This window comes from Rhodnius prolixus, unplaced genomic scaffold (genome assembly GCF_049639745.1).
Source record: "Rhodnius prolixus isolate KJV_2025 unplaced genomic scaffold, Rpr scaffold_2, whole genome shotgun sequence".
Lineage (NCBI taxonomy): Eukaryota > Metazoa > Arthropoda > Insecta > Hemiptera > Reduviidae > Rhodnius > Rhodnius prolixus.
In genome coordinates, this window is record NW_027411592.1 from 5678956 (window position 1) to 5693062 (window position 14107).

The following is a 14107-nucleotide window of genomic DNA, read 5'->3' on the forward strand; positions in this document are numbered from 1 at the left end:
ATCAAAAATCAGTTGGTCTAGTTACCACAGAACAGCTCAACATTATTTAATTGGTCTAGTAAGGTTATTGAGGAAGGTACCTAAACGCTAAACAGTCATTCTGGTTTCTTGTAGGAAAAGATGGCAGCCGTAACAACGCAAGCTTTTGATAAATATGGGGCACCACTCTCTCTTAACAAAGAAGAGGAAATTAGCACAGGGGTAGGTCTGCAAAGTAATTTATTTACACTTATTTCTTAAATTTAGAGCGAGTTGTAGGAAAACACTTAGAATTGTATAACCTGCATCTTTGCTTCATCATCCTATTTACACTATGACTTTCACTGTTTAGATTATTAGTCTTCGTTTTTAAGAGAAAGGATTTTAAAGTAATCAAGGCAGAGATTGTTTGAAACAAATTATATTTCATCTTAAAAAACTTTTTTAGACGTCCATCATTGCCTGTACATTTGATGGAGGTGTGATGATTGGTGCTGATTCTAGAACTTCATCCGGCATATATGTAAGTAACCGAGTTGCTGACAAGTTAACAAGAATTACTGATAATATTTATTGCTGTCGGTCAGGATCAGCCGCAGATACACAGGCAATTGCGGATATAGTTGCATATCATCTAGATTTCTATAAGTAAGTAATTATAGTTTTTTTTATATTGATTTAAATTAATAACTCATTAATAGTAAAGTTGATTAAAGTAGTTAAAAGAATCAGATCAAAATATACTTTAAAAATTGAAATCACCATTTTTATTATTAATTTATTAATGGTACAACGGAGCTCTTATTTGAAAGTCTGCAATAAAAAGTCAAGCAAACTATGACTTTTAGTTGCGCAAATCCTTCTTTTAGTAGTTTTGAAATTGTGTGGTTTCTCAAAACTAACACCCGACTTTCTAACGGTCAAAGTTGATTCATTTGTAATGTAATGTTGTTGTTCTCAGAGCTGAGACTGGAGAAGAACCAAAGGTAGCAATTGCAGCAGCAATTTTCCAAGAGCTCTGTTATAAATACAAAGAGCAGTTACTAGCCGCTGTTATTGTTGCTGGTTGGGATAGCGTTCAAGGGTCACAGGTACGTTTAGTGTATAGTATTTGCCTACCGCCAAATTGAAGATAATTTTACTAAAGATATGCATAAAATTTCCTAAGTGCTGTAAAACATGATTACCAACCAGTAACAGATACTGAATTTAGTTCCTTACATTTTTTAGGTTTATTCAATACCCTTAGGTGGTATGTGCTTTAAACAGAGCTTAGCAGTGGGAGGTTCCGGTAGTACATTTATATACGGTTATGTTGATGCTAATTTCAGACCGGGAATGACAGAGGATGAATGCAGGCAGTTTATGTCTAAAAGTAAGTATATCAATCAATAATTTTTTTTTCACTTAATAATCTAAAAATAACCCTTACTTTTATACGTATTTTGTGAGAATTTAGTTTTGAAGTCAAAGATGTAAAAGTAAAAATAGATGTACCCATGTTTTTTGCAACCAAAATTCTGACATTCGTAGGGATATTCATAATTTAATATGTGCTTGACTTGCAATTTGCCTTTGTAACTAACCACAAATGTAATCGGATGAAAAAACGAAATTAGTTTAATTTCTTGTTTTTTATATTTCATTCCTGAGTTCGAGTACCCCTATTTGAACAAATTATTTTGTTGTAATTTGAAATTTCATTTGTTGTTTATTGCTCCGTTAGGTGGGCTCAATTATGACATTTTCTAAGTGTTAATGAGTTTATTGCATGAAAAGCGTGGAGGCCGAACGTTTGTGCTAAAGAACAATGTAGAAATTATTGTTCGTTCAGCGCTGTAAAATAAAACTTAGAACAGAAAACCTGTATTATGCTTAGGGAGAATAACAATTCAAGTAAAATATAAAATCTTTATGCTAGGAAACGCTTGGGTGTAGGTAACCACTTTTAAATGCTAACATTCTCGTTCCTAGCGAGATTCGTCGAAAGCTGTCGGAGATCTGAACTTTCTTTGCGTTATGTGTTGTGTTGAGCAACCCAGAATGTTGAAGTTACTTCATTTATTGTACCTGAGTCTGATTTGAGACTAAATCTGTTTGTTAGACTGCTTAAGTCACACAAATGATTAAATTCTAAATAATTTTAAATACACAAAGTACTTTTCCAATGTATGTTATTATTTTTTTTATACGGGATAAATTCAATTGGATCACCTACCCAAAGGATAGATGCCTCATTTGATAGAAGTCAAATTTTATTCTGTTGCTATTTTTTTAAATCGCCTCTATAATTTTTTTCACAGTTGAAAGTTGGAAATTTGAATTAGAAAACTGCTGCTCATCATCACACTATTTACATCCAATAGGCTTCCAAATGTTTTATGTGTTAAATGCCTTAGCTTACTCATCTATTACTTTTCTATTGTTTACAATAATCGCATTTTGACAATTAGAATTTTCATGTCTTACTGTTGGTTATATATTCTTTAATGCTATGTCTTGGGTAGCCTCATTTCTTAGATTGTAAAATCCTTTTTACATTCCTGTGGTTTTCCAAATACACAGTGGCATTACCTCTCGTGGCATGTTGCACCGCGATTAGTCTTTATGCATTTCTTTTCTACTCTGCTTCCCTTACAATCCAATCCCTTGACACTATTCTCCTTGCCTTCCTTTTTTCTTCTCACCTTCAACTTGCACAACTAATTTCATATTACATTTTGAATTGCTCCATCTTTCATGTTCATCCTCTCAAAATTTATTCTCTTCTTCTTATCATATTCTTTCGGTATCTAGTTAAATTTTGATCAGCATCAGTAAGGAATTTTACACTTGTCAAACTCCTATTTTTTCGATTAAAATTTTTAAGACCACATTCATATCTCCCAAAAAGTTAATCACTAAATGAAGATTTTCGCCCCACTTTTGGATTAGTATGCATTTTTTTTTTTAAAAAAAAATTGTACTCTGATTTGTGAATTATCATTTTTATCGTTTATTTTTCATCTTAGTTCTTTTCATATTATAATTTTGTGCAGTTTGTTTGGTAGCTTTAACTTTTATGTTTAATGTGATCGTGATACCTTTTTGGTACAACAGTTTGAAGACACAAATTGAAACATTTTCGCTCCTCTAGCGAACAATTACTCATTTTGTGTTTTATTTGATATTAAGTGGTTATCCATTGCATTCGCAACACTAGTAGAAGAAAATTCCTGGTTATTTGTTGTAAAAATAAACCTTTGAATGCTTCATTTCAATTATGTTTTTTTACTTTTTTCAGCGCTTGCTCTGGCAATGTCAAGGGACGGTTCATCTGGAGGTGTTATTCGTCTTGGCACCATTCGTCCTGGAAAACCTATTGAAAGAGAAATTCTTTCTGGAGATAAAATACCGAGATTTGACCAGGATTAAACTATAATATATTCAAATTTTTATTTTATTCTAAAAAATTATTAATAAATTCAAATATTCGTAAGGGTTATTTGTTTTTTCATTACATTCTTACTTTATTCACTTTTCTTTTATAGAAATATTTATTTAGGTTAAGCTTTTTATAATCCTAACGAGTTTTGAATTATATACCTATTATTATTGGGTTGGCAACTAAGTCATTGCGGATTTTGTCAATGGAAGGTTTTAGCACATTCTTTTGTTTTGTTTACGTGATCAAAGCATCTAAGCTGGATTGTTTTCTTGTTAGGACTTCCGCCTTTAATTTAGTAAAAAAAAATTTATCGATTAGTCATTTAGTTTCCTTTTTATTAAATCCAATTTATTTCTTTTTCAACCCATTTATTATCCAATTTAAAAATGGAAGAACAAGACGCGCATTTCAGACAAATTTTATTACATTATTTCTGAAAAGGCCAGAACGCATCGCAAGCACATAAGACGTTATATGCCGTACGTATATGGGCATGAAGCCTTGAAAGAAAGGCAGTGTCAAAATTGGTTTGCCTAATTTCTTTCTGGTGATTTTTCACTGAAAAATGCGCAACGATCTGGCTGTCCAGTTGAAGTTGAGACCTATATCAAGACTATTTTCGATTCAGATCGTCATAGCACAACTCGTGAGATTGCAGAGAAGCTCAATGTATCGCGTACATGCATTAAAAAAAAAAATTAAACCCACTTGGCTATGTCAAGAAACTCAATTTACGAATCCCTCATAAGCTTAAGGAAATTCATTTGATGGAACGCATCAGCGTCTGCGATTCGCTTCTGAAACGCAACGAAATTGATCCATTTCTGAAACGACTGATTATTGGCGACGAAAAGTGGACAGTATACAACAAAGTTAATCGGAAAAGATCTGCATGATGCAAAATGAACCAGCCCAGACGTCACCAAAAGCTGAGATTCAACAAAAAAAGATTATGCTGCCAGTTTGTTGGGATTATAAAGGAATTCTGCACCTTGAACTTTTACCAAAGAACCAAACGATTAATTCAAGCGTCCACGTTCAACAGCTCGCCAAACTGAGCGATGAAGTTCAAGAAAAGCGGCTAGAATTGGCAAACCGTAAGGGTGTTGTTTTCCAGCATGATAACGTAAAGCCCCACACATCTTTGGTCACCTACCAAAAATTATTGGAACTAGGTTGGGATGTGTTGTCACATCCACCATGTAGCCCTGACCTTGCGCCTTCAGCAATTACCATTTATTTCGTTCCATGCAGATCTCCTTAAATCGTAAAATTTTTAATGACGCTGATGATGTAAAATCACAATTAATTCGTTTTTTGCTGGCAAAAATCAGAAGTTTTATGAACATGGAATTATGACACTGCCTAAAATATGGCAAAAAGTCATCGACAAAAACGAAAAATGCCTAATTGAATAAAGTTATATTTTTAAGCAAAAATTTTGAATTTTCCATCTTACTTAAAATCCGCAATCACTTAGTTGCCAACCCAATATTTTCGATTTCAGTAGACCTCTAGGCTTTAAATTGCAATTTTTATTTTTGACAAGTTCACAAAGTATACAATCTCTAGATTACAATTATTTCATCTGACACTAGTGCTATCAGCCATCCTTACTATACCATACAATCACTCTTTAAGAATGTAGTTTGATATTATTTATTTGATTTTTTATTTACTTTTATTTATTTATTAAATTTTAAGAGAACGGTAGAGGGAATTTTCAAACAAAATGCCAAATATTCAGGACAAGACTAACAGATTTAGGTATTTCTTTTTTCCGTTCAAGTTCTGAAACCTCTTTTTTTTGCCCTTTTCGCTTGTTCAAAAAATGGACATCTTTGTTTTTTGGACATTTTTTTCCAAATTTTTCTTCCCTCTCTGAAAGGAAACAGCAAGTAAAAAAAAAACAAAAATTAATTCTAATGAATGTAATTAGATAATTTGAACAACACCATAGGCCACAGAATTTAGGGCCCAGCTGTCTTGTAACAATTAATGTTTAACAAATACCCCGTACCCCGCTATCAGGATGTATAAGTAATTCGTAAGTAACTAGAACTACTTATTCTTTTCTTTACTTCGCATATTGAACTTTATTATAGATATAAAATATATATTGCTAATTGATAGTTGGAGGTTAAGCCCCGCCTGAAAAAATATGCGTTTACTTTTACTTGTAAAATTTATATTGTAGACTTCTGAACCTAAGTTCGTTCATTTAATAGAAATTACTTTTTTTTCTGCTAGGTTTCTAAATGAAAGAAAATAAGAATTTTAAACTCCTCTTACTTCTTTTCCTCTAGCAAAACTAAAGGTGGGCAATATCAACTCAAAAGTTGCAAAGTAATTTAAAAAAGGATAAAAGCTATCTGTTTTTCGAGTGGGAAGTGTTCACAAGTGGGCTCACTTTAAATATTTTAAAACTCTTAATTTGCAGTGCTAGACGAACTTGCTTGAATCTAGAAGCGTTATATATTTTTATTCCGAATTAGAATAATAAAATGACAAAATTCATTATGAGAAAGTTTCTCAAGCAGTTGTAATATACTATGAATTTTCCGAGTCCACCCTTCATTTTCCGTCTATCGCAGCAAAACAAAGAGGCTAGTTTTTATTATTAACAAAAATCTTAGGATACTCAATAGAGAATCAAAAAAAGTAGATTATTCAATCAATCATGATTAAAACTATGCGTGTACTGGATGATATTTACCTCGCAATGTATGAGATGGGGCATTTCTTTGGAAATCGTCGTTTGTAACAACGAAGAAAATTGATGAATGGATTGACCGAAATTCTCACCCAGTTTCTGTTGCAAAGTGTGATCCTTTGTGGATTGCAGCACTTTCCTGGAAAGGAGAAATTATGAAATAATATTAAACCCTCTTGTATTTACTGAACTAATTTATTTCCAATGCTAAATTAATTCTTTCTTCATTGAACTGCCGGTCTCCGAACAGTGTTCCCTCGTTACAGACAACACTGTCCATCATCGGACAATGAGGTGTAAGAAGTTCCTCGGAAGAGAGGTGCCTGCTTCGGGGCTACTTAGACTATACATGCTTTTTTATGTGCATTTTAACGTTTTCAGTCGAATTTATACTGATCCCAAGAATAAGTTAGTGATTTAACGTTTATTTTTATAAAAACCTCTGGCCCTCCAGGCCCGTCCTTTGTAATCGGACTCTTAATTCTGGAGTGCGACTCGTAGGCCTTGGTTTTTCCTCCCCGAGAAGTAACATCCTTAGCCTCACGAGCCTCTCACACTGACACAATACGTGTAGTGCCGTTTCCACCTCTTCCTGACAGAATCTGCAGATATATATTTAGTATATATTTTTATTTTTTCGTTTTTTCAAACAAATAAGAAGTAGGTACACGCGGGGTTTGAACTGGGGATCTCCCAATAACCAATCTATGTTAGTGACTACACTAACAACTACCTCGGAAAAAGAAAAGTAATTAGAATTTTAAATGGCTGTTGAGAAAAAAGCATTTTACCTTGGTTGATGGGTTGCTAAGATTCGAGGAAATACGAAGAAAACACTAGGGGGATTTACATTCATATTCTTTATCATTTGTTTTATAATTAGTACATCTTCCCCAATAAACACAATTATAGGATACTTCGTTAAAGCATCTTCACAACAAAAATTGTCAGTTAATAAAAAAATTATGAAAACAGACAAAGAAGTTTTTTTGAACATATTTTACAAAATTTACAATTCCTAAAAGAAAAGCTCTTAAAATTTCTGCCTGACTGAAACATTCGGAAAATCTTATGTATTTGCTATCATATTTGTGAACCGATTCCTCTCACTTTTTTATTGATTTAATTTTTCTAAATGTCTTAATTGAAATTTTCCCTCAATGGCCGCTGCAACAGGGAAATCATGTGAAATGAGAGTAGTTACCACGCATAGGCAAATCTACATAAAATTACGATTCGAATGACATTTCATAATATTAATATTAAAGGACATACAAATAGTTCATGGTTTTGGCAGTACGTTAAATAAAAAAGAGAAGACAAGGAGTAACAATTATGAATAATGTTTAAGAATGAGTTCTAAAAACGCCCATTTTTTGGCAACGTTTTCCATTAAACCATTTTGTCTGATTTTTTGCGGTAAAATACCTGCAAAAAAATAAGCACTAATTTAAACAAATAGATATTAAGTGTAGAGGCAATTATGGTCGACTACTTTAGAATTTAATCTTTGCTTATTTTATATAATTACAGGAGTCATTTCACAAAAATACTCTTTTAGAGCCACATCAGTGCATCCATGCCAACTATTTAATTTTAGCAATGATCGATTAGTCGCTACAATTTCTACTTTGATTAAATTAGATTTGACAGAAAGTACTAATTTGAAAATTACTAAGAATCCTAGTAATAGAGTGATTACAAGTTTAAAAGTATGGTTCGAAGAATAAAATTAAGAAAATTTCTATTACTTTTCGTTTTGTATCTTCTCTTCCCAGGGCAACAGTATCTTCGTTTTCGGTAGTAAGGTTTCCGGCATGTTGTTTCTGTTTTGGTACTTTTTATTGAATACATATTGGCGTTGACTATCTAAAACAAGGTTTTTCATTTAGATTTTATTTTATTTGGTTGATTACCAAAAACATCATTCTTAGTGACTTAGAAATGGGTTCTTTCAAGTACTCCAAATTCATCTTTTTTTGTGACTGAATGATTCAGCGGAAAGGGAGAGAATTAACTGCCAACTTCACTATTTTTTATTTTAGCCAAACTTGAAATAGCTTATATATTATACATATGTTTATTTAAATGCGTATTAAGCTCATATCTCTGCGAAAGTAAAATTTAATTAGAAAATAGTATAGACTTGAATTGAGCACTTTTTAAATGATCGCTTGAACCAATTTGTGATATAACTTATTTTATTTCAGGTACTGTTTAAAAAGTTTGACTGCAAATAAACATACGTGAGGTAGCTTTAAGACAATTTTATTGGTGTCAGAAATTGCTGTTTACTACCTATTTGGGATGTAAGGTTGTTTATTTTTATTTTTTTTTATGCAATGCGGGCTTTCGTATGTACAAAATAGCTTTAAAAACTTTACCCAATTAGTTGCCATAAATAGTGACGGATAGTTTAGATAATTTACTAATGTTTTATATGTTGTAGCCAAGATCCAAGGAGCCAATATCGGAAATCGAGTGCGGCTCCAAAATATATCTCAGCTATGTAGGCCGTCTTCATGATTGGAGGAAATTTAAAGTAAAGTACTACTAGGTTCTTTATATTTTTCTGATCCAAGATATCCAAGATGTGATGTCCTAGTCAAAGCCATAATTTACTACTTAAGCAAACCGTCCGAAGCTCACTCATTTAAGCAAAACTTATCATATTCACTACAAGTTCTACTTTCTAAACACCACAAGGTCGGAAGTAGAGTACTCGATATTCCTTAATTTTTATACTATCCTTAAACTTAAGATGTAACGTGTAAAGAATGTGTACAAAAGTTCAAAACAAGCTGAACATGTCCTTCCTTTGTAATTAATTACGAAAGTTTACTACAAACATTTCTTGCTCGGGTGAATTACGCTATGTTGTTTATCACCCTCTCAAGAGCTATTACGTTAACGGACAAACCACATTATACCTTTAAAAAAAACCGTTGGTCTGGTTAGTAATTTTCAGAACCTATTTCCACTAATTTCAATCCTATTTTGCAACTGATAGTGAGAATACAAGTTGCAACAAATTGATGGGTAGGGGGTCGGTTGATATGATATATTTTTTCTGTATTACTTGAAGAAAACATTTCCTTTTAATTTAATTGTGCCTTTACAAACATTTTTTAATGTCAGATAGGCCCGGCTCTTGTTACAGCAGTCTAGAGCCTAGAGCAGGGGCAGCAACCTCTTAGACAGTAAGCGCGTAATGAAACAATTTAAAAGGGCTCCGGGTACAAGGACAGGAGCCAACCAAATATAATAAAGTATCACATGAATGCGACAACTGTTTCTTACCAGGTACCTCTTCTTTTTCGATTTTACTTGAGTCAGCTTATGGGAATGTCTGTGTAATGAAATGTTAAAAGTTTCGGGTGAGTGGTGATACGACATCAAAAAGATCGCAACAAATGCAAAGTAACCCTAAACTCCCTTTCTTGAACCATAAATGCTGTATTCTGTTTAGATTCGTGATTTTGAGTCCAAAAACGGGGTAGAACAGCTAAAGATGCCGTCTATTACACATTTCTATGGTTGGTTAGTTTAATTAATTCAACAATTATAAATGTCTGTTTTTTTTTTTTTAACTAAAGAAGTCCAGTTTGCAGCCTATATCTCTCAAAATTCATCGGTAATCGCAGTTTATATGAAATCGTATCTTATAATCTTTTTATCAATAAGTTTAAAACATTTATTCTTTGTATTGTGATTCTGAATTAATTAAAAATCTCGTATGAGCGTTCACTCGAATAGTTTGCCTTTACCACAAATTACTGAATGGAATTATCTTGAAATTTACAATTTGTTCGAAATGCTCTCACTTCATCTTTAGAATTTTACTTGAGTTTTAATTTCTATCAAGACTATACTGGTTGTGAGGGCTCAGACAGTACTTAAATGGCAATTTAGAATGTTTAGTGGGCTGATTAACGCATCACTCACCTTTATAAACAGAACTGCTATAATTATCTTGGAGAAATATTAAAAGTAAAAGTTAAAGATCTACATGTAAGCCTCAGATGTACCAAGTTTAAAAAAAATCGTTGAAGCCGTCTTCCGGAAAACCTCAAAAAACTGAAATCTTATTCAGGAAGTGGCACTTCTACTTGGAGATTTCGTGCATAACCACAATGTAGTGTCGCCTGACTAAACCAAATATCTGAACTTCCCGCCATTAAGTCTTTTATTTTAAACCTGTCGATTAAAGTTTTAAGTAAATAATATTTAATTAAAACTTGATAAGGTTACCCTATTCGTAATTTTAAGTAGGTTTTAATACATCTAAGCATTAAATCTCCAGTTGTTTCGTAACTGTATATTACGGAAAAGGCTTTTCTCTCCGCAGCCTCGATCAGCCAACAACCGTAATTCAGAAATAAAGAATTCAGAAATACGTAGTGTTCCAAGTTTGCAAGCTCGATAGTTGAGGATTTTAAGTTAGTTTCATTTTTTAGTTTTAGTTAGTAAGTTAGTTAGTTGTTGAAGAAGAGACCAATGTGGCCGGCCACATGGGGCCATAGATGAAAACTATCCATATACAATGGAAATTCATGTTTTAGCTGTTTTATCCACAAATCGCAAGTTTCAAGGAAATTTAGGATGCATAAAGTGCGATCTGATCTGACAATTACCTTCGAGTTGAATTAAATCTGCTTCAATAAATCATATTATGGTATAATACTCGAAATTGTTCTTCAGAAATAGAATGAATTCTTAAGAAAGTATTTAATTAGAAATTCTATATAAAAAAAAAACTCACTTTTATTAAATTTACCAAATAAACAAAGAATTTAACTTTTTTTTTGACATTGGTATCTATTTTTCCAAATCTTGGTGAAATAACTAATAAACAAATGAGATAATACAAAAATGAAATAAAAGAAATAATAATAATAAAATATAACCATATGTAGATACATGTACTTATTTTATTTTGCACATTATACATTTTATTTTAGCCAACTCAGTTAGTACTTTGTTCATAGTATTGGGTTTCAATCTGAATTTTTATAATTAATAATTAGTACACTTACTAGAGTCCCTGGTATATTCTAAACTCTGATCTTCCAGATTGAAGGCTTGCCAATGAGGTAGTTTGATGTATGGATATGAGGATATGAGGAAGTGAGAATTTTGTCATGTGAGTGAATTGCCTGGAAAGTCAATGTTCTCTAGGTGTTCCTAGTTAATCACGGGTCGTTTACTGCTATTTTTATTTTGTTCTGAAAGGCTTGCACTATTGAGAATCGGACCAGAGTGAATAGAATATTTTTTGTTGCTCCCGAAGTTTCGATCACTCCTCCGAGTACACCCTGTAGATGTGATCTGTAATGTCTAGAATTATTGCGAGATAGCGCATTCCTTGAATCATTGGTACCCAAAGGATTTCGTGTTTGTTTATTTTAATACGTCAAATTTCCTTTTTGGAACCTGAGAAAAGAAACAATATTTGCCTTTATTTTAGCAGGAAGCTTATATCTATTAAATCAGTTTGAAATTATGTCAAAAGATGTTTTTAAATCAGTAATACTTTTCTTGTCTGTGGAGTAGATATATTATAATAAAAACGTTTTGATAAGAACGGTTTTTTACCTTCTACGGCATAAAATTAACATAGTGTATAGTTTTTAAGGTTTACGTACAATCATGAGAATAGTTGTGGGTATCTTCAGATGCGCTGATCAAAAAACTTATATTTGAGTGGGCCTTGGTAAGTCTTCCAAATGGAGCAATCACGGAGTGTGTCAAGGCGATCTAAGTTTCCACGACAAGAATACGGTAAGAAGACAATCAAGGCTACTAATGCTGGGGTGGGACTGTAAAGTAAAAAGTAAACTGACCACCTATTTTTTCAGATGCGATTTAGCAGCCAACCACTAAATTAGATGTGGAAGCGTATACTGAACCATACTTGAGTATACTGGGCGTATATTGTTTTAACAAATAAAATCTTAGTAGTTTTTGATCAAAGGCAATAAGACCATCTCTGGACCTGTGTTATTTTCTGGAATCGTTAGGCGAACATTCGGGAAATACGGCCCACAGTTGCAATTGAAGGCCTATTAAAAATAAGCAATCCGGATATCATTCCACCAAATTTATGTTAAAATTTCTGCATTCTCAAATTTAATTGGCATTATATATTTATATTCCTCTTCAAATGATTTCTCTGTCTTTACATTCATATTTTAGTTACTGCATCCAACTTGTATAGATAATAAGAACATTAGATTTTTTTTAAAGATCAATCCAATTTAAGTCAATCTTTTCTTCTACAAATGTCAGTAAATATGTGTCTTGCAACTGCTGAATTCTCGGTTTTTTAACTAGCAATGAAGTAATTACACTATGTCCTTTAGAATGACAACAGTTTTGTGAAATTACGGCACAATTGATCTCTTCATTTTGCTAAGAAGGATGTCCTTTAATTAGCAAATAGTGGCGCATATCATTTCTAATTCTTGCACTAACTTTTTTTTTTACGTCTTCAAATTTAAAGCATGAATACTAAACACTAAACTTTGTGATCATTAAAACACATTACTCTCCACTTCTATACTGGAACAAACATGTAGAATGGTTGCATCTTTAAATTTTATCTTAACTTCCGTGCTTTAAAGGCCAACAGTCCATATGGGAATTTGCAAAGCTCAAGCCTTGCTTACATCAGTACCATTACTGTGAATTGTGTGGGACGAGATAACCAAGAGGAAGAAGTGGATAGTCCGCATTCGCCGGGGAAATTGCTCCATTATCCCTCCTACTGAATAAAGAAAACAATAAGAAAAAGAGAAGAACTGAAATCATATGTTGCATTGTTAATAAAACCATTTCTGAATAGGAGATAGGACCTTAGGACACTTGCAAATTTACAGTTTACCAAAATCTAATTCCAGAGAATCACTTTTATTTGAAGTCTACTGATTTCTTCTAAAACAATATATTTTTTGCAGCTTTTGCTGCACGTGGCAATTTAGTTTGTTTTTCACATAAATTATCTATTTCCTTAAGCTAATATCGATTGTGATTTTTAAGAAAGAGATTTTACAAGTTAGATTACCTATTTAATCAGAGTTATGTTGGCAATTACAGAGAATAGTTGTAAATATAGTTTATAGATTAAAATCCACAAGATTCCAGAAGCTACCAAATTTATGCCTTTGCAAAGAAATCTTAATTTAGTTGAGCAATCTGAGTAAAATTACTCTACTAGTGTTATTTTTATTGGGCTATCTGAACAGTGGGGAGACCCATTCAGAAAGGCTCCTCTAATTTCGCTCCCCTAACAACTAGAAAAACCCCACCTTTAGAAACAGTCTTCCGGTCTGACTAAAATATGAGGTTCTCAGTCTTCAGAGCTGACAAGGTTTCGAAGCTTAAGCGCTTCTACATTCGCTAGACAGTGATCACTAATCTTGCGGTTCTCTGATTCAACCTTAAACTGGACAAAATTGCATACATTTCTTCTTTTTTTCATGTTTGGAAAGTCATTCTGATTTTAAAGCTCGTCGATTAATGGATCCATCTGTCCTTCACTACTTCAACTTCACGCCTGGTCCTTGTTTGAATCTTTTCTTTTCGAGTTCAAATAAACCTCTTTACTCCTAAGCTGTGGAATCATTACTTTATGTCAGTTAACCACAAAAGTGCTTCTTTTTAAAAATAGTAAACACTATTTAAAATAGTGTTAAAATAGTTAAATAATAACTAATTCACTACCAATTGGGAGCCCTTCTGGAAGATTTCTGTTTATCTTCAACAATAGTTTTACTTTTAATTACCAGAAAAGCGAAAAGAAAAAGCTGCCTTCGTTGAACGTCTAGCTCTTGTTTGATATCGATATTCTATTGGAGGTGAAGGCCAGCTAACCCGGATGCCCACAATATATGTGTGTAACATCCGCTTCATTTGTAACATCCTAGAGAACTAAGTACGGGCGTCCAAGTTGTTAAGATATGGATGGCCTCATTAGATGCCAAGGCCAA

General features: G+C 32.8%; 1 protein-coding gene and 1 long non-coding RNA gene across 2 annotated transcripts; both read left to right on the top strand.

Annotated features, from left to right (window-relative positions):
• The first annotated feature begins 39 nt into the window (after positions 1-39).
• Positions 40-3463, top strand: Prosbeta1 (proteasome beta1 subunit). Its single transcript, XM_074120684.1, has 5 exons — positions 40-201; positions 428-627; positions 941-1070; positions 1210-1354; positions 3263-3463. The coding sequence occupies exons 1-5, from the start codon at positions 121-123 to the stop codon at positions 3391-3393; spliced, it is 687 nt and encodes a 228-aa protein (XP_073976785.1). The 5' UTR covers positions 40-120; the 3' UTR covers positions 3394-3463.
• A 4520-nt stretch (positions 3464-7983) lies between these two features.
• On the top strand, positions 7984-11703 carry LOC141450346 (uncharacterized). Its single transcript, XR_012456068.1, has 2 exons — positions 7984-8433; positions 8569-11703. It is a non-coding gene; the product is annotated as an uncharacterized lncRNA (long non-coding RNA).
• Positions 11704-14107: the final 2404 nt, after the last annotated feature.

Excerpts from the sequence above, each read along its gene's own strand:
- Prosbeta1 (XM_074120684.1), top strand. The coding sequence starts at position 121 with ATGGCAGCCGTAACAACGCAAGCTTTTGATAAATATGGGGCACCACTC. Across the intron at positions 628-940 it reads TATCATCTAGATTTCTATAA|AGCTGAGACTGGAGAAGAAC; the intron begins GTAAGTAATTAT and ends TGTTGTTCTCAG. Across the intron at positions 1,071-1,209 it reads ATAGCGTTCAAGGGTCACAG|GTTTATTCAATACCCTTAGG; the intron begins GTACGTTTAGTG and ends TACATTTTTTAG.